General features: G+C 51.4%; 1 protein-coding gene across 1 annotated transcript in view; it reads right to left on the reverse strand.

Annotated features, from left to right (window-relative positions):
• Positions 1-329: 329 nt before the first annotated feature.
• The window catches only part of SHB (SH2 domain containing adaptor protein B), a 135,078-nt gene continuing 115,620 nt past the window's right edge, over positions 330-19,787 (reverse strand). The window contains exon 6 of the mRNA XM_047098953.1: positions 330-751. Coding sequence (XP_046954909.1) covers positions 568-751 — 184 coding nt within the window. The 3' untranslated portion in view covers positions 330-567. The remainder of the gene's footprint in view (positions 752-19,787) is intronic.

The following is a 19,787-nucleotide window of genomic DNA, read 5'->3' on the forward strand; positions in this document are numbered from 1 at the left end:
GCTTACTCACATCTGTGTGTGACCATGCTCTCTCGTGTATGTGTTCACACTCACACATACACACACACCACAGGGGAAGCCAGACTCCTGGGGCTTTCTGGGCTCTCAGAGCACCCGCATTTGTCTCCCAGCACCAGTGGGGGCCCTGGTGGGAAAACCGTAGTGCCCCCTACCCCCACCCCACAGGTGTGAATTCGTGACAGCTGGAGAACAAAGAGCTGCAACCCGGGGAGCTCCCGCCCCGCCCCTCGCCCCTCCGGAGCTGCTCTCCTTTGTTCATCCTGGAAGGCATCTCTTTGGATTTGCAAATATTTTAATTCACAGAAACTCAAGGAGGGGGCGGGGGTGGGGGCTGGGGTGGCGTGTTGGCTGTCCTTCTGTCTTTGTCCAGGCTTTCTCCAGCCCCCGTAAGTGGCAACAGCATTCTAGAGACATGCAGTGGTGTGCTAGTACCATACACACGACACAAATTGGACCCCGCCTGCAACAGCGGCCGGGCTGGTGGGCGGGGGCCTCCAGCTCCTCCAAGTCTGGGCCCCGTCACAGAGCAGGGTGGGGCTTGTCCGCTCAGAGGGTCCGCACAGCCACAGGGTAGAGGAGGGACAAGTGCTCAGCCCCTTTGATGGGCAGCTTTCTGGTGGTATAGTAGTGGATGACTTCCGGGACACTGTCGAATGGGGGACTGTTCTGACCCAGAACGTACTTCTCTTTGGTTTTGGCCAGTTTCATGTGCATAAAGCCCTGGTTGCTCCTGTGAACAAAACACGGAGGTTATTATTAGGATCTGCAGTGACAAAGGCTGAAACAGCCATGCTGCTCAGGCCCAACTGAAACGCAGCTGCACCCCAGAGCTCCCCCAAGCCCAGCATAGACCAGGAACCAGCAGCAAACACTGCTGGAGAGTCTTTAGGATCTTGAGAGCTTTTGAAAGGCTTCCTCAGGAAAACAAGCCCCCAGACTTGGCTCCTCTTATTGCTGACACAGACAAGTTTTTAGGCTGTGTGTGCCAGGCGAGAAGTATGATTAAGTCCCCAGTGCCCTGGCAAGTGTGCGGGGCAGGTCTCATCACCCCCAGTTTACAGGTGAGAAAACAGTGTAGCAGGGATGACAGGTGAGCTGTTTTCCAAAAATTGATGCTCTCCCTTCCATACTACTTTATTGCCACTAGGAAGGGGCTGCCCAGCCAGGGACTACATTTCCCAGCCTCCCTTGCAGCCTCTGTAAACATGTGACTAGTTTTAGCCAAGGGAATGTCGGGGGTATGTGTGTTCTTCCCCAGCTCTGCCCCCTTGCAGGCACTCCCTTCTCTGTGCATCTTCCCTCTGTTCAGTGAACTCTGCCTCCTCCTCCAAGGCCCAACCTGAGTGTTTCTTCTGCTGGGAAGTCTTCCAGGCTACCACAAGCAGAGCTCCTTCCTTCCTCTGACAGCACCGAGCAAACTCGTGCCTCCATCACTTGCTTCCTTGAATTGCAATTACTTCTCCATTTTCCCAACTCCCCTGAGAGCTCCACAGATCAGGGCCCAGTCCCTGGACACACCATGCATGGCATCTGCTGAAAAGGGCAGTGGGTGGGTCCCTTGGAGATCAGAGTAGAACCCTGGACCCCGTGCCCCTTGCAGCCCCGTGCCCCTACACCAGCATACACTGGCTGGGGCACAGATCTCAGATGGCAATGGCCATGCTGCTTCCACCTGGCCCTAGTACCTGGCCCTGGTCCTCCCACCTTCCACCCAGGTCTCTGGCCATATCAGATCACTCACTCCTCTGTCAATCTGCCTTTGCCCAAGCTGCCTTTTCCCTGCCCACTCAGCTCTAAGCCTGGCCTTTTATGATTTTGCTGCCAAACCTGTAGATGCTTGGTTTCCAAAGCACAGTCCAATTTATCTCACATTTGTCACTTAGTGAGAAAGCTGGCACTCTGACCTCTTGCTGCCTTCTCTAGAGTCTGTCCCTTGGCACTGATAACTTGTGACCAGCCCCAGGGGCCTTGCTTCTGGGAGACCAAGGCCCAGCCCCTGGCGAGGCTGAGCTCCAAGCGAACACAAATTTGCAACCTTCTGAGCTTCAGTTCTTGTTGCTCCGACTGCTTGCACAGGGGCACTGGAGGGCTTACCACGTCTCTTCCAGTCAGGACTGGGCTCCCCGCACTCACAGACGCCCACTCTGTTAATGCATCAATTTGGACTCCAGCACCATTTTCAAATGGCAGAGCAAATGCTTAATGAAGTGCGGGCACTGAGCAATACATCTGCTCATAATAATGTATTTAGAGATGTCACCCTCAGCTTAAAGGAAATCGTTCGGAGAGCAATTATGTTTCTAGAGAGAATAATTCCTGTAAAGAACTAAAATTTAAATCAAGATTTTTTAAGGCTGACAATGTTCTAATTACAGAGCCTGTGGCAAGTTCTGCTCCTCAGCGAAGGGTCATTTCATTGGAGAATTGCCTCGACACATCTAAGAAGCAGGAGGCGCACTTGCTTAAGCTGTTAGAAAGGGAACGGCGTGTGCAGTGAGAAAACGTACAACCCCATTTAAGCGAAGACTAGCTACCCACCACACGGGAGAGATCACAAATCTGTGCCGGCCTGGATAGGGTGGTAACTGCTTGAATGAAGTGCTGAGATTGTGTGGCTAAGGAAACTAGGACTAGTTAAAAAGCTCTGTGCACTGAGGCCATGAGCTCAGCTCTGCCTGGACAAAGGGTGGGGGCGGGGGGGGGGGGCAGAGCTCCGGCTGGAGCTGCAGGTGAGTGAGGGAGCAGAGGGCGTGTAGCCTCGGACAGTCATGCTCCTCTTTGTGAGTGGAGTGGGGTGATGTTTTGGGTGCCAGACCACAGATCTGCGGCTGGGGTGCAGAGCATACGATGTGGAAGACTGGATCACAGCAGCTATAGCTGTGAGCCAGGCCAGAATGCCAAAGCTGTGCTGGCAACACAGAAAGGAAGTGGCAGGAGGAGCTGATTTACTTTTTAAGGAGGTGAAGAGAAGTAACTCATATGGTTTAATGGGACGTTTTTATAGTGGTTGTTCTTAAAACACCCAGCAAGGGAAGTCGCAGGGATGGTGAGAACAGCTGACGGGACCAGAGGGAGAGAAGGCCCCTCTGTTCCCAGGCCACAGGTTCGGAATGGCCACCAGGTTATCAGAAACTCCACAATGATGCCTCCTCCTCAACAGACACAGGTGAGGCAGGGCAGCTGTTAGCACCTCCCTGAAGTGCCTCTGGCACATGTATTTCAGTAGACACAGGTGTGTAACTGAGCTAGGCTGTGCCGAGCGGGGCAGGCCAGTCACAAAACTCAGACCATGGCAGAGGACTCAGGCCCTATGACCGCCCAGTCCAAGGCATGACCATCCCCTGGTAGAGGGATAAAGGCCCACGAGCTGGCTCCCACATCAGGAGCCCCCAGCAGGAGTGGCCCTTCCCCTTGGGCTCAAGCACTGCACCCCGTGGTTCTCTGGACCTGAGGCGGTCCTTTGGCGGTGGTGGGTTCTGTCGTTGGCACCACTGGATCTGTGGCGAGGCTAACCGGATGACCTTTGAGGGTTCCATGTGTGTAAGCATAAGCTCTTGCCCCCTTGTGAGGACTTCTCGCAGGAAGGGGCCTGGAGGCAGCCTCATGCCCCATTCCACTGCTGCCCACAGCCCCCAGTCTTTATTCTCACGGGGCACTGATCATAACGGTCTTCACGGCCAATGTTTCCCAGGCACTTCCTGTGATTCAGGCTGTGTGCCAAGTCCTGAGGCTCAGTCAGGTGGCTGACCCAAGGTCACACAGCAATCAGCAGTGGTGCTGCTTCCCTCCCTGGTGGGCCTTTCCCAGGGTCCATGCTCCTGACTTAGTACCATCCAGCTCCAGGAGAGAATCCCACTTAGCCCTCAACACTCCGTATGAGGCCGGGTAAGGTGGCAGGGGAGAGACGTTAGACCCTGTGCAAGGGACTCTTTGACTCTGGCCTCAGTCCCTAGGTACTTACCCTACAGGGCTGATGGTGGGCCAGAGACAGCACAGGGCTGGCATGGAAAGATCATCTCAGGCACTGGGGATGGCTTGTCCTGACTGCTAAAGGCCCCAACTATGGAGACCCGTCACATGGGGTTGGCAGGCCCTGAGAGGTGAGCTTGCTTTTTGAAACAATCTGTCAAACTCTGACTCACGAATAGGTCAGGTAAAACCTTGTCAACACACACCCAAGAGATGTATAATATATCCTGATAATATATCCTGATGGGTCACAAGGTCCCAATGAATGAGATGCTACTTTACAACAGCTGAAGATTTAAAAACAACTGTGAAGGGGCGCCTGGGTGGCTCGGTTGGTTAAGCATCTGACTTCAGCTCAGGTCATGATCTCACGGTTTGTGGGTTCAAGCCCTGCGTTGGGCTCTGTGCTGACAGCTCAGGGCCTGGAGCCTGCTTCCGATTCCGTGTCTCCCTCTCTCTCTGACCCTCCCCTGCTCATGCTCTGGCTCTCCCTCTCTCTCAAAAACAAATAAACATTAAAAAAATTTTTAAAAATAAAAAATATAAAAAGAGTAAAAACAACTGTGAAGGGATGGCTTTAATGACTCCCAACTCAATTCAGAAGACAACTAGCATAATAAGAGAAAAAAATTAGAATTTCTAGCAAGAAAAGAGGGTGCATCAGATAACCAGCATGCCCAGGGGTGCTGTGGATGCTCTGGACAGAGCTTCTCTTGGGGTGCCTTGGAGGACTGAGGTAGGAGAGAACTACACTCTGGGCCAAGGCACACGGCAAGGCGGGCTTTGGCTGAAGCCAGAACCCGGAGCTCTTTGCCTCCAGGGCCAGGTGGGCCAGGTCCCCGGCCACGCCACCTCGCCATCATCACTTCTGGGAGGGCCTTGGTCCCCAGGGAGCTTGGACAGGCTGCGGCCGCCCGCGAGGCTCCTGTGTCAGGCCTGTCTCCTTTGATAGGACATCTTGCGAGAGCAAAGTCACAATTAAGGGTGTCTCCGGTGGGTGACCTGTCTAATGAGTCATGTAAGGCTGGCGGAGGCTGGGGGTGCTGGGGCTGTCACTGCGTTTAGATCCCTCATTATCATCACAAAAAGCACCTCCTCATCACCAGGATTATCAAACGTGCCTGGTGTGCCGGGCCTAATAACAGGCCCTACCTCGTCTCATAATCATGGGCTTTAATAAAACATCACTCAGCCCGCAGCTGCCGGCCCAAGCAGGGTACAAGGCCTCACCTCTCGCTTTTAGACCTAATTGCTTGATGCATATTTCATGAAGAATCCTGAGTAATAGTTATGTTAAATCGCTTCTTTTCATGATGAAATGACTTAAAAATACTTGCATATAATATTTATGCAGGAGAAGGCAAGGAAATTGCCTTTGGGGACTATCGCGTAGAACCTGGTTACAGGAATCCACACACAGCAAGGATCTCTGGTCCACCTCTACTAAAAGGTGGTTGGGGAACTGCTCTCTTGACGGAGATGCCCCAGAACACTGTCTCTTGGCTCAAAACCATCCATGGCTCCCCATGGCCATTGCACAACGAATGCCACCTGCACTGTTCAAACCCCACTGTGCACCAGGCAGGGAGCTGAGCTGTTGCTACATATTATCGCATGGAAGCCCACAGCAATGCTGCTAAGCTGGTAGAACTACCACTGTTTACGGATGGGAAACCGATGCTGGCAAGGTTGAGTGCCAAGTCCCATCGCACATGGCGGGGCTAGGATTTCACTATAGCTGTCTGATTCTGCAGCCTCATTTTCTCATGCTCAGCCACCTAACCAGATGGATCCAGGTGTCTAGGTGGGCCTTTGGACTCTTTCTGTCCTGAGACATGGCTTCCTTGTAGCTCTGTGAGTTCCTGAGGTCAAGGATCCTGTCTGTTCAGGGGAGCCTGGGTGGCTCAGTCAGTTAAGCGTCCGACTCTTGGTCTTAGCTCTGGTCATGATCTCATGGGTTCTTGAGTTTGAGCCCTGCATCAGGCTACACGATGTCAGTGTGGAGCCTGCTCAGGATTCTCTCTCTCTGTCCCTCCCCTGCTCATGCTCTCTCTCTGTCAGAATAAATAAACTTAAAAAAAAAAAAAAAGAATCCTGTCTGTTCACTGTGACGTTTCTCAGTAGGCCAAGCCTTACTTTCTCTGGGCTCTCAGCATAAGCCTGGCCCACAGCTGGGCACTTGGTCCATCTGTCCATCATCCATCCGTCCATCCAACCATCAGCTATCTGGTGAGGGTCTGCCCTGAGCCAGCAATGAGGCCCCACACAACCTCCTCTCTGGTTTATAAGCTCCCAAGGGCAGGTTGGTGGCTGTTGTACCCTGTCCCTTAGTGTGGCCCAGCCAGGGTAGAAGCCACTTCCTCCAAGGTCAGATACAGTAGCTGCTCTGTCTGGATAGCCCTGGTCCTAGGACAGCCAGTGAGGAGCAGCTGAGCAAGCTTAGTGAGGGGCAGAGTCATGAGGAGCACCCAGAGGGTCACCCCTTTAGGGGGTACAAACTCTTGCACCTCTCAAGTCAAAAGACAAGTCTTGCCTGAGGGAGGTCACAAGGAAGAATGGGTCAAGCCCCTCTTTCCTCAGATTTCTAGAAGAAATCCTTGCTGGGGTGACTGAGGCAGCCAATGCCCCCTGCCCAGGCCTAGAGAAACGAAGCACAAATATGAGACAAGTTCCCTCTTAGAGCCATGGACTTCCTGGGCATTTGAAGTGCCCTCAGCAACTGGCTGCAGAATGATTCTCAGGGACGAAGTGTCGCAGTTCCCACATCCTCCATGAGCATGAGAATGCCAGCCAGTGCTCCCGCTCAAAGCCCAGCCTTCTGTGGCAGTAGAGATGGACACAGACGTTTGTGCTGTCCGTGTGGGGGTAGGTGTGGTCCTAGGCCTGGCCCTTACCCTGATCTGTCATGACCCTGGGACCTGGCATCCCCAGGGAGCCAGCCGGGAGGGTGTCCATGGCAAGGCACCTCCTATATTCATGGCCACCTAGGTTCCCACAAAAAAGGTTGTTCCCGGCTAACTCCGCCCTGCAGTTGGCAACACTGCCCGTGCAAGCAGATGGCTCTGTGATTCACAATGTCTGCTTTCCTCCTCCCTTCTCTTTGACCTCCAGTGAGATGGGATATTTGGCTGGGTGTGTGTGTCTACAGAGAAATTCTCCTCACCATACCTGTGAGCAATGCGTAGAAACCCCAGAAACATTCACAGTGCCTGCAGAGAAGCATGATGTGAGAGCCCTGGGCCTGCATTGGGAGAGAAATATCCAGAACTCAAGTGCCGGGAGCCTTCAGGGACAGGTCCCTGTCAACCTAGTTGACAGCTCCCAAGGCCCTACTTGCATGCAGGCTAGCACCTGTATATGCTGTGAACTTCCCAAAAAGGGTCCAGGAATCTGGGACACAAAGATGTACAGCAGCGATAGCCACCACCCTTGGCCCATGACCAGACCAGCCTGTGGCTTCACAAAGATGCTGGGAGGGCTGGCATCATTATCTGCAAGATGCCCATGGCACAGGTGAGAGGACCAGGGACTGGAGGGAGTAGCAACTTGTTCTAGCTGTGTGCTGGGGTTCTCAACTGCAATGCAAGGAGCTGGAGGTACGGAGGCCCCTCTGGCTGACATAGTCTAGGAGTCCAGGGAGCTGGGGGAAGGGGCTTAGAAGTCCACATGGCAAATACCTGCGTGCTGCCCAGGGCCTTCTGAAACAGCCTTCACAACGATAAACCAAAGACGCATATGTCAAGTTATTGCGAACAAATGTCTACATGTAAATGCTGCTGAGCCAAACGACTTGATTTACAACCAAATAATTGGACTTTCAATAAACGCATCAGCAGCGATTAGCCTTCCTGAGACGCACGGGCATTTCTCAAGCTCTAAGTTGGCGGCTCGGGGTGAGAGCCTTCAGTAAATCATGACAAAAAGCCGTCTCCAGGCAGAAGGGGAGCTGGCAGAAGCCTCTCCCAGCAAACATGGAAAGGCATAGGTTTGTTTTGTGCCACACAGAGCAGCGGGTAGGTCAAAATGAATCCATTTTAGGCAATTTTCTCAGGAGAAGACTAACAAACTTTTAGACAGGAGGATTTTAATGATCAAGGCTGACAGCAGAGTAAGCCTCCCATTACTGGAGGCGTGAAAGGGTAATGATGCTTCGGGGTAGGCTGGATAACTTTTGCAGTCCCCTTGTTTAGGATTCCCATCAGTCCTCAGGCTCAGCCAAGTGCACACGAAAACTGCAAGGGGAGGGGAGGAGGTGGGGTGGGGGTGACATGTGAAATGCTGTCAGAGCTTTGTGAAGAGGCAAGAGGGTCTAGCGTGTTTTGTTTTGTTTTCCCCTTTACTTCTAATAGGGACTCTTCTGGGAACGCAAATGAGTTTTTGTGTTTAGGACAGGTGGGGGCTGGTGGTGGTGGCCAGACAAAAGTCAGATGCCTGAGTTCAAACTCTGATCCCACTGATGATGTCATGCGCCGGGCAAGTACCTTCTCCCTGGGTCTCAGTTTCTTTCATTTGGAAAAGGTGGAGGGGGTCCCTCCAGCACTAAAGTTCTCAAGCCAATGAGGGACGTCCCAAGGAGGGTAGCGGTCACCCCAGCACCAGCCAGGAGCACTAAGGCAGGGCAGGATGGCTATCCTCAGTGCAGGAAGAAAGACAAGTAGAGCAGTGGGCACAGCAGACGCCCAGGCTTAGGGACAGCACGATGATAAGAGCAGTCCTAACACTTGTGCCAACAGATGGACAGAATGCATTCAGCTCAGAATGGTCTCCATGTACTGGGACAAGCCTTTCCCAGCCCATACGCTCCTTGGAGCAGGGGTTCTCCGTGGGAGTGAGTTTATCCCTTCTGGGGGGTATTCAGCAGTGCCTGGGAACTCAGGTGCTGCTGGCATCTGGGCAGAAGCCAAGGGTGCTGACAAACCTACAATGCATAGGACAGCCTCCACAACAAAGAACAATCCAGTCTCAACTTCTGGTGGCACTGAGGTTAAAGCCACACACCCACATTCTCCAGTGCCTAAAAGTCTGCGTCTGTGAAATGGGAATAACAAGAGTCCACCCTCACAGTAGTTATCAGGGTAAGTGAGAACTTAGCTGTGAATGAATGCAGTGTGAACGCTTGATAAAGGTTAGGTCATCCCGCTCCACATTTAAGGGCTTGACACACAAAGAGTTTGCCAAACTGCTTGGCTGCACTTTGCTCCAGGCTGTTTTCAAGGACCAACCTCCTACCCTCCCCACAAATAGCGGATGGGGGTGGGGGGCAGGCCACACCTGAAGGAAGCTCCAGAACAGGGACCCAGCAGAGGGTGGGCAAAAGCAGCTGTGGCGGTAAGCACCAGTGGCTGAAAGGACTTGGAGGCGCACAATGGCTTTTAAAGGCACAGGGGAGCTGGAAACCTCAGGAAAGGCTGAGACAAGGGGGGACGCGCCTGGCAAGGAAAGCAGAACCATTCCCAAAGGAACCGCCACCTGGGTCTGAGTCCTTGCCCTGCTACATTGAGCTGTGGCTTCCTCAGCATCAGTTTCCTCATCTGTGGAATGCAGCTTTCACACACACCTCTCCCCCCCCAACAGGGGCTGTCTGCGGTCTGAGCCGGGCAGTGCGTGAGCAAGTCTGGCGGGTGCCGAGGTTTGGGGTTCTGACATGGCTTTGTTTCCATCTGCTCTGCAGGAGCCCACATACAAGTTGCTGCCCATCTGGTCTGACTTGCTGGCTCCATGTGGTCTGGGCTGAGCAGTGACTGTGTCTTCCTGTCTTCCGGTCTGTCATTCATGGCCATGCTGGCAGCCTAGAAGCCATGGATGGCCAGGCAGACTCCTGGCTGTAGGACCATCTCCTCCAGCTGGGCAGCCCCCGTGGCTGGTGGTGAGGCCTAGGTTCTGGCCCTAGCTCTGCCACTGGGTGACAATGGGAAGCGTGTTTACTTCCCTGGCATCAATTGCCCCAAATCTCAAGCGGTATTTCATGACCCTCTCAAAAGTACATTGTCACACACAGGGCTCCACTTGAAAACAGAATAGGAAAGATGAGGAAAGAAGTTTCTCTGCTTAAAAACTACTGGTCATACATGATTGTACTGTTATTTATTAAGTACTACTGTGCATATTGCTCTGTGTTCACCATTTCTTTTTTAAAAAATTAAAAAAAACTTTTTTTAATGTTTATTTTTGAGAGAGAGAGACAGAGCATGAGGAGAGGAAGGGCAGATAGAGAGAGACAGAATCCGAAGCAGGCTCCAGGCTCTGAGCTGTCAGCACAGAGCCCAATGCGGGGCTTGAACTCACCAACTGTGAGATCATGACCTGAGCTGAAATTGGACGCCTGACCAACTGAGGTGCCCAGGTGCTCTTAAAAAAAATTGTTTTTTAATGTTTGTTTATTTTTGAGAGAGAGGCAGAGTATGAACAGGGGAGGGGCAGAGAGAGAAGGAGACACAGAATCTGAAGCAGGCTCCAGGCTCCCAGCTGTCAGCACAGAGCCCAATGCTAGGTTCGAACCCACAAACCACGAGATCATGACTTGAGCCGAAGTCAGATACTTAAACGACTGAGCCATCCAGGCGCCCCTCTTTATTATTATTTTTTTAAGTTTATTTATTTATTTTGAGAGAGACAGAAAGAGCACGAGTGGAGGAAGGGCAGAGAGAAAGGGAGAATCGCAAGCAGGCTCCAAGCAGTGTGCAGAGCCCGATGCAGTGTTCAAACCCACAAAACCGTGAGATCATGACCTGAGCCGAAACCAAGAGTCAGACACTTAACCGACTGAGCCACCCAGGCACCCATGTATTCTGAGGCAGGTAAAGTACCAAGCAGTGGCTTTTGAGACTATTTGGTTCCCTGCTTATTTTACAGGTGACATTGAGACCCAGAGAGTGGTGGAGGTTTGCTCTAATTTCCCAGCGAATCAGGGGCCAGAATGCCGCGCCCCCATGCTATCAGTTGTAGGGGAGTCTTGGCCACTACCAATAGTCTTTATAACATCTTGTCAGCAGAGATGGGGTATGACAAAGTGGAGAGGGAGAGTGGGGTGGGGGTGCAGACAGGGGGGAAGCAGCAATCTCCCACACCCCGAATCTCATCCTTAAATCACAGGGCTTGCCCCCACTATCCTCCCACCCAACTCCTGTCCTGGTGGGGGCTTCCTCTGCTAACTGAAAGAGGGAGTCCATTAGCATGGCAAGGAAGGGACTTGCTCACAAAGCACCTGATCCAGCTTACAGTTTTGCTTCAAAAAAGAAAAAAAAAAGTAAAGAGAGAAAAGAAAATGCACAGGGGTCTTTAAAGACTTCAAATTAAAACAGATCTGGGCCACCTGGGTGGCTCAGTCAGTTAAGTATCTGACTTCAACTCAGGTCACGATCTCATGGTCCGTGAGTTCGAGCCCCACATCAGGCGCTATGCCGACAGCTCAGAGCCTACAGCCTGCTTCAGATTGTGTCTCCCTCTCTCTCTGCCCCTCCCCCACTTGCACTCTCTATCAAAAATAAAAAACCTAAAAAATTAAAAAAAAAACAAACAGATCTATCTGCTCAGTGACCTTGTATCTAACCGGAGGGTAGTTTTCTCCTCTCTGGAATTTCAAACACTGCTGACTGTAAGCCACCCAAACACCCTGGCTAAGGACCTTTGCAAATCATGTGAATGACAGTGGTTCTCAGTGGAAGAACTCCCAACAGTCCTTGGAATTTGGGCTTCAATTTCTTCATGTGTGAAATGGGAGTAGTTTTCAATGCTCCCGGAAGTCCACTGAAAGCAAGTGAAAAGATCTCTGAACTGGACATCAGGAACCTGATCCCAGCCCTGGCTCCTGCCCTCTCGGCCCTCAATTTCCCTATCAATACAATGAAGGGACAGGACTAGATGACCCCTGAGGTCCTGCAAACCTGTAAACCTTTAAAAAAAAAATTTTTTTTTTTTAATGTTTATTTATTTTTGAGACAGAGACAGAGCGTGAGAGAGGGAGGGGCAGAGAGAGAGAGGGAGACACAGAATCTGAAACAGGCTGCAGGCTCTGAGCTGTCAGCATAGAACCTAATGTGGGACTCAAACCCATGAACCACAAGATCATGCCCTGAGCTGAAGTTGGATGCTCAAATGACTGAGCCACCCAGGCTCCCCAAACCTGTAAACCTTTGAAACTTGGCACACAGGAGATGCTCACATCACATGACAAGGAAGGAATGACAACTTGGCTATTAAACAAAAGGATTCAATCTGCATTACAGAAGTTCCAGCATCCCAGGGCTGGGAGAAGAGTGGATGTTTCTCAAAAATAGTTTCTTCCAATGTGCCTCAGAATGCCCACATCAGAGTCCCTCAAGACTTGTCAAACCTGGGGCTCCCTGGGCCTCTTTGGAACCAGATCTGCTTTTAAGATGCTCTCCAAGAGATTCTGATGCACATGTAGGTCTAAGCACCCCCATTCTAGTGCGGTCCCACGATGGAAATGCCTTTGCAATATTCACAATACTTGGTGTCCAGCTTTTGTTGCCTACTCCCAGCATTGGGGAGTTTACTCCCCAGCCAGGAAAATCCCTTCCAAGCTCTGATGGCTCTGACCACAGGAAAGTCCATCTTGAATTTAGTGCATCTCACTGATAGTAGCCTCAGCTCCGAGCTCTGGTTCCTGCGGGTCACAGCCCATTCCTTCTGCCCTGGGAAGGCCTCTTAGATACCAGAAGACAGAAGCAGGAGCAGACCTTAAGCTGCTCTCTCTCCAGATGTCCTCACAGGGCAGAATTTCCTGTCCTTTCCCATTCTGGTCACACTTGCTGTTCACTATCCCCCTTGCATTTGGGGTCGTGCAACTGGGCATCGTTCCTAGTGGGTCTGTCTGGCTTTGCCCTCAGCCCTGCTGTCTGGAAATGACTCCACCATCAACGTGCACACCCCAAGTCCTTGCTAAACTCCTTTCTCATGTCTACTGACCTTCTGAGGCCACCTCATCCCGAGTTCCAAAGGACAGGATCTTCTTGACATGCCAGTGTCATTGGGTGCAGATAACATTCACCTCTTGACCCAAACCAAAAGGGGTACCAGGTCCAAGAACATTAAAGAGCAAAAGCCCACTGGCTTAGGCCACACTTGGAAGGTATGCAAATGCAATTTTGAAAGGCCAATCAGTCCTCAGTAATTTGGGCTCTGGAGGGTGAGTCCTCTTGTGTTGGGCATTCATTCTGGCAGCTTCTTGACAACCTCTGTCCACAGGGTGGAGAATTTCCTCAAAATTAAATCTCCGGCTCTTTGCTCCCTAATGAAATTGATTTCTGCCTTGATACACAACAAAGCTTTCATTTTATTATTTGGCTAGGATTTGACCACATTAATTATAGTTTTTTTCAGCATGGCTGCAAGTAATTGAGTTTCAAAAAGTTAACTTACTATCGGAACTGATTGCTTTTTAAAAGCACAACTCCCGCAAAAAAGTAAAACAGCCCTAGATTCTTCATAGAATACATTTTTGGTTAAGATGAGAGTAACTCAAGACAGAAAAGGTATTTTTCTGGCCTGAAAATATGAACTCCAAGTGGGATTATCCTAACGTTTGGAGATTGTGGATTTGAAATCTGGGCTTGCCCAGATCATTCGATCTTATGCATTTGCCTCCCCAGTGGTTTTATCCTCACTTGTACAGCGCCCCATATTTTTAATCATTGTTATTGGTATAATTCTACCCACCTCACAGGACACTCTGCAGAGGCCTGTTCCAATCAACGTCTCCCACATACCTGGGACCACAAAGAGCCCTGCTGGGCACTGTGTAAATGCATTTCTCCCTGGGAGGCTCTGTCCAGTCTGGGCGGGATATACACTTTGAGTGTCAAGTAGAAATGATGGGCACGTGGTCTGCTCTTTGGCAAAGCAGGAGGTCAAAAGAATGAAGAGCTGGGAATGCGGAGAGCTGTCATGGCCACAGGTAAGGCCCAAGTCTTGCTGAACCCCTTTCCTTGTGGGAGAAATGGGGATGTTATGAAGAGCTGGAGAGGGCTGACTAGGACTTCAGAGTTTTTAAGGCATGTCTCTGTCCATAATATTATTGGTCACCTGGGCCAAGGGGGGAGGTTCTGTGGTAGGGACAACTGAAAAAAACTAGTTGGGACTAGAGGAAGAATGGATCCTGCAGAGACCTCTCCTCCAATCCCAAACCTAACTCTCCTTCTACCTTGCTATTCTCGATAAACTGTCATCTTCCTCAGCCCTGCTCAAATGCCAGCTCCTCCAGGAAGCCTTCACTTAACTTGCTCCCCCCCTCGCTTATTTTCTGCCATACCTCCCTATATCACAGCACTCACCTACCTGCTTGTCCCCTTGCCAGGACTACCAGCTTACAGTCTGATATGTCTTTGTCTCCCTGCCCAGTTAGAGGCCTGGTAGGAACACAGCAGTGATAGCCACACTGTTGACTTGTTTGTCGGCCCTGCCTTGAAGGTCTGCTGAGAATGTGGCAGGCTGGTTCCCACGCTGGCTGGGACCATGAGCAGCATGTGGATGTTCAAAAGGAAAATAGCAAAAAAAAAAAAAAAAAAAAAAAGTTCTAATTAAAGCATTTCTAATAAGCCAGCTTTGCCAAGGCAATTGTTTCTGATATTCCTCTCGGGTGAAGTAATCTTAAAAAAAAAAAAAAAAAAAAAAAAAAAAAAAGGCATTAAAAATGGCAGAAATCACCCCTGGCTGGAAAGAAGACAGTGGTTGCTCACTAGGGGACCTGCCCAGGAAAAAGCAGGTGTGAGGTACCAAGAACCAGGAAGCAGGGGCGCCTCACCCAGCAAAGTGGAAGGGTGTGCATGTGTGCAAGTGTGACACCACACATGCACACACACACTCATACGTGGCAAAACATTATTTTTATAGTTATAGCATTTGAACTGTGGGAGCAAAGATGACAGCTATAAAATCTGACATCTGATTTTATAAATCTGCCTCAAATACCAAGAGGGTTTATGTGGAAAATGGGAGAAGAAAATATAGTGCTGTGGGGCTCAGAAGGGTAATAACATTGGGGCTCTGTCACCAACTTGCCCAGGACCTTGGGAAGGTCTTTTCCCCTTCCTGTGCCTGCTTCTCCCATCCCAAAGCCAGGGTCTTGACTGGGACGATTCAAGACCCTATTTCTGATTTTAAGGGCCTGAAGGTCTGGGGAATAGCAATCCTGCATCTTAGGGTTTTAGTGTATGAAGCTGTTTGCTTCAAGCCCTGCCAAATGCTTCTGGGGGCTCAACATATTTCCTCTGGGGACCTTTGCGTTATTTGCCTAGCTAGAAGCAGAGGAAGACCATGATACTTTCCTGGGGCAAGCAAATAATGCCACCTGCACTAGCACAGCCTCTCAAAGTTTACAAAGGGCTTTCCTTCCTTTCACTGTGTTCCTGAGCCTCCGGGCTAAGAGGCTTAGAGACCTGATGAAGCTACCTGCTGGGTGATCCTCACACAGGTGGAAGCAGTGGGAGTCAGGCCCTGGTCCTCTGGCCGAGGGCTGCATCCTTCTCCATGTTCCTGCCCCTTCCCTGATGGCAGATCCAAAGTCTGTATCTGTCACCATGACCGTCCCTGCGGCACCCATACGCCCTCCCCAAGTCCCCAACCAAGCCATTCCCAGATGGCTTTTGCAAAAATATTATTAAATAAGTCCTATTAACAAGATGTTAGAAATGTGATTGGAAATGTTTTTTCTCATTTGGAGACACCAGCCAGGGCCTCCGAAGAGAAGCTGTCCCGGGGCATGAGAGGTTTCCTGGCGACGCATGGGCAGTTGGAACGCCTCCCCTGGTGGGCGTGCCACACAGGCAGATTTATGCAGGCAGATAGGAGATAATTAAAAACCAGCTGGAAATGTAATCGGGGTGGCTCAGATGCTGGAGGGGACTGGGAAGCTCTCAGGGGAGCAAAACCTGAATGCTTGGCTGGGAGGGGAGACGCAGCAGGTCGGAGAGGGAAACCCCAGCCTGTCAATGGGCACGGTTGGCCCTGCCAGGCCAGTGGGTGCTCTGGAGAATGGGCTGGCAGTGTGAGTGCAGGTGCCTGTCACCTCCGGGTTTGGGGCACCAGTGGAAAGAGGGCAGTTGAGTTAGGGAGAGTGTGTTTTCCTGAGTCTTTACAAAACTGACCATCCCAGGTCCATCTGACCATTCTAGGTCCATTCCAGCTGGTGATGCCATAGCTCACCAGTCATTCAGGAATCCGGATGAGGTCCTGGCTCCTCCACCCTTCTCGCCCTCATCAGTTCCATGTACTCCCTTTTACTTCTGCCTCCCCAGCAGCCAGCCTGCACTCCTGATCCACCTTCCAGACACATCCATGGTTGGGCGGCTTCTGAAAGCCTGTCTCACCAGCTATGGAGGTCACCACTGTCCCTTTTGAGCTGGCCTCAACCTCCCTCTCTGCCACCAGATCCCTAGATGCTCCCAGCTTCTGCTGCTTGAGAGCTGGACCCAGAGAAGAAAAGTGGACTCTATAGTTGGGTCTGTATCCTGACACTGTCACCTCAGAGCCAGAAAAATCCCAATGTTTTCAGGCTCCCACAAGCTGAGGGAAGGAGCTTTAGGGTCTCTGGCCTTCTACATGTCACCTCAGGGAAGATGCCAGGCAATGCCTGGCAAAGGGCTTGTGGCCCAGGTCCTGCTCAGAAAATCTGGCTACACTACCCAGTGGTCCTGGGGCTACACTACCCAGACAGCTGCCTGGGCCCTCCCTGGGCTTCTTGGGCCTGGCTGGAGGGGAAGTGTTGGGGGTGTTTTTGCTCAGAGAGGCTCCAGAGGGAAGAAAGAGGGCACTGGGCTGCATTTAAGCCCAGCTCTTCACTCATTTGCAGGACAGAATGAGCCCCAGCTTCTGCATGTGTTAAGATAAAGGTAATCTTTCCTGCCCTTTTCCCCATACACTAACTACCAGGGCAGGAAAACCCAGTATTTGTAAGTATCAGCAACCACGCCAGGTGCCCTGTCACACACCACCTCACTGTAGCCATTTCTGCAACCCAAACCAAGGCCCCACAGCGCTGAAAATGTCAACTGCAACAGGGAATGCCCCCAAATCATGGTGCCCCTCAAGAAAAGAACGGGCTTCTGACTGGTATACAACCCCACTGCTAGACAGAGGTGGGGCCAGGATTTGAACCCGGGTCTCCTGGGCCCAAGCCAGAATCACCAAAGCACCATATATGGAATGTAGGAGAGGTGCCTGTTTTAGTGGTGAGGATAGCATCCATGGAAATGTTTTACCACTGGCAGGGCATATTTTCTCAGTAATTCTGAGTACAGGGAAACATCTATTATTCCTCATGCTAGCTCTTGATGGCATGTCCCTTCATCCTGTGAGGCGTCTGCACATTCTAAAGTTCACTGCTATTTGGCCTCCTGTGAAGAGCGTTTGAGGAGCCTCTTTTGCCTACAGTAGCAGCTAATTGTGGCATTTCCTTTAAACCTTTTAGAAGGAGGAAGCACAGTGCACACTAATTGAGCTAAAAGTTCATTTTTCCTCCACCAGCCCTGAATGGATGTGAAATCCTCCACATAGTGGGAACAAAGACACGGACCTGCCCCCACTCCAGCCCTGTCCCTCCTGCCCTCTGTCTCAGCCCGACTCAAATGCTGCCAGAAAACAGGGTCTGGCCGGGAAGCCAGGAGGTGGGCAAGCTTCTTGCTGTCTCTGGGCCCCAGTTTCTGCACCTGTACAGGGCATTGGGCCAGGTGATCTAAAAGATCTCCTTCTGTTCCCTAAATCCCAAGATTTCTGCTTAGCGTACTCTATGTCCCAGAGCAGCTGCTCTGGCTTGCCACAAAAATGCTTCACCATGAGAACATGAGGAAAAGCCTGTTGAGGTGCTCATCATCTTCAGCTGGGAGATCACAGAGGCTAAGTGACTTACCCAAGGTCACACAACCAGGAAGAGGGCAGCCTGGATTTGACTCCAGCTCTGTGCAATTCGAAGTCAATGCAGGGTTTTGAGTTGCATTTGAGTTGCATAAACTCTAAAATCCCACCCTAATAGAGGGGAGCAGCTGTGGGTATAGACAGAGACTTCTAAGCCAGACCCAGATAATCCACAAGGCTTTAGACCACGCTGAGCTCTTTCCAACCACCTGCAGCTCTCCAAAGTCTATAACAAAGACTGTGAACTACCACTCATTTACTGAACGGGCACTTACTGTATGCTGGGCACATGCTAAACACCTCACACAACGTCTCTTCATTAATAGAGCTGTAAAACCCATTTTATAGATGAGGAAACTGAGGCTCACAGATGTTAAGACCATCTTCTGCCCAAGCCCACCCTGCTATTAAGAGGCAGAGCTGGGTTTAAAGGCCCGTGGCTTAGCTGCACAGAACTGCCTCCCTTGGGGGCGGAGAAGATGTTCACGATGCGATATATTGGTAACTGTGGGCTGGAAAGTAGGAAGCTTCTACTCCTGTGCTGCTCTTTCCCCAGCATGGGCAGCTCCTTACCCTGCCCACTCACAGCTGCCTCAGTCCTCCTCGGACCATATCAGAGCCCCTCCTCCTTCTAAGCCTCAAGGTCCCCAGTAGCCCCTGCTGTCACGGTCTGCCCCCCCCTCAACTCCCTTCCGTGTGCCCTTCCTGCAGCCCTCACACCCACTTGGCAGCTCAGAAAGGCGTGGAGTCAGAGGGTCCCTCACATCAGAGACAGACAGTCCTCTGGGAGCACAACCCTGCCTTTCTTTAGGCCTCGCCCTCAGGAGCAGGGCTGGGAAAAGGGCCACTGATGAAGGAAGTCCAGGCATTCTGGGGCTGGAGGTGACACAGTGCGGAGAGCTTAACAGCAACTGGGGAGGCCCTGACCATCCTGGGTGGGGCTCACCCTCGGGAGCAGGCAGCCACCCTGAAGTATCTGGAGCCTCAAATGTTGACCAACAAGGGGTGCTTTGATGGTAGAGGGAAGTGAAGTCTGTGCTCCCTACTGAAGGCCAAAGAGTGAGCAGCCTTTCTGCACTCCCCACCCCTCCTCACCCTGCAAACCTTTATTATTTCTTGCTCCTAGCTGTCAGCAGCAACAAACGAAGATTAATCACTAGCCGGCCTGCCCAGACCCAGACATGCCTACTGTTTGAAAACTCTCTCCTTTACTATATAAATCAATGAAGGGAGAGAAGAAAGAAAAACAACTCTAACAGCAATGTGCCCCCAGCTCCCCTGGAATGCAACCCATCTGCTCCTCCAGGCCCTGCTACACCCACCACCCCACACTGGAGCCCCAGGAAGCATTTGTTGGTGAAGACTGGCTGCCCAGCCATCAGCACAAATGTGCGGCTCCAAGCAGGAACCAGGCAGGTGTCCTTAAGCAATCAGAGCAAGAGGCATGTTCTTGATAAATTGTCCTACCTCCTCCTTGGAGAAGGAGATGGGGCTGAGTCTTCCCACCATCCTTGGAACCTAGGGGAAAGGTATTTCACCCTAACTGTGGAGCCCTTAACCTGGAAGCAAATGCATAGGGTGAACCTGCAGAGCCACGTTACTTCCTGCAACAGCTTTATAAGAGTGGCCACGCGGTTTTCTGAGCAATGATCAGGCAAGTAAAAGTCACTTGCCTAGCATCACACAGCAAGTAAAAGATGGAGACAGGATTCAAACTCTTTGAATCTCCAAAGTCTTCAATATCTTTGACTGCAGAGCCCATGTTGTCCCTCTACATCTTGGAAAGGGCTGCCCTGGATCTCTCCTTGGGATGCCTGCCTCTTAGCCCCTTGGACTGTGCTAGCTCGAGTGGCATGTTTGTGGGTACGTGGGGGGAAAGGAGGGCTTGGGAGGACGGAGGGAGGCAGAAGCGGGGGTCCTTCCTGGAC

This window comes from Lynx rufus, unplaced genomic scaffold (genome assembly GCF_022079265.1).
Source record: "Lynx rufus isolate CCGP_SWC_20201006 ecotype Redwood Valley unplaced genomic scaffold, mLynRuf1.p SCAF_10, whole genome shotgun sequence".
NCBI lineage: Eukaryota > Metazoa > Chordata > Mammalia > Carnivora > Felidae > Lynx > Lynx rufus.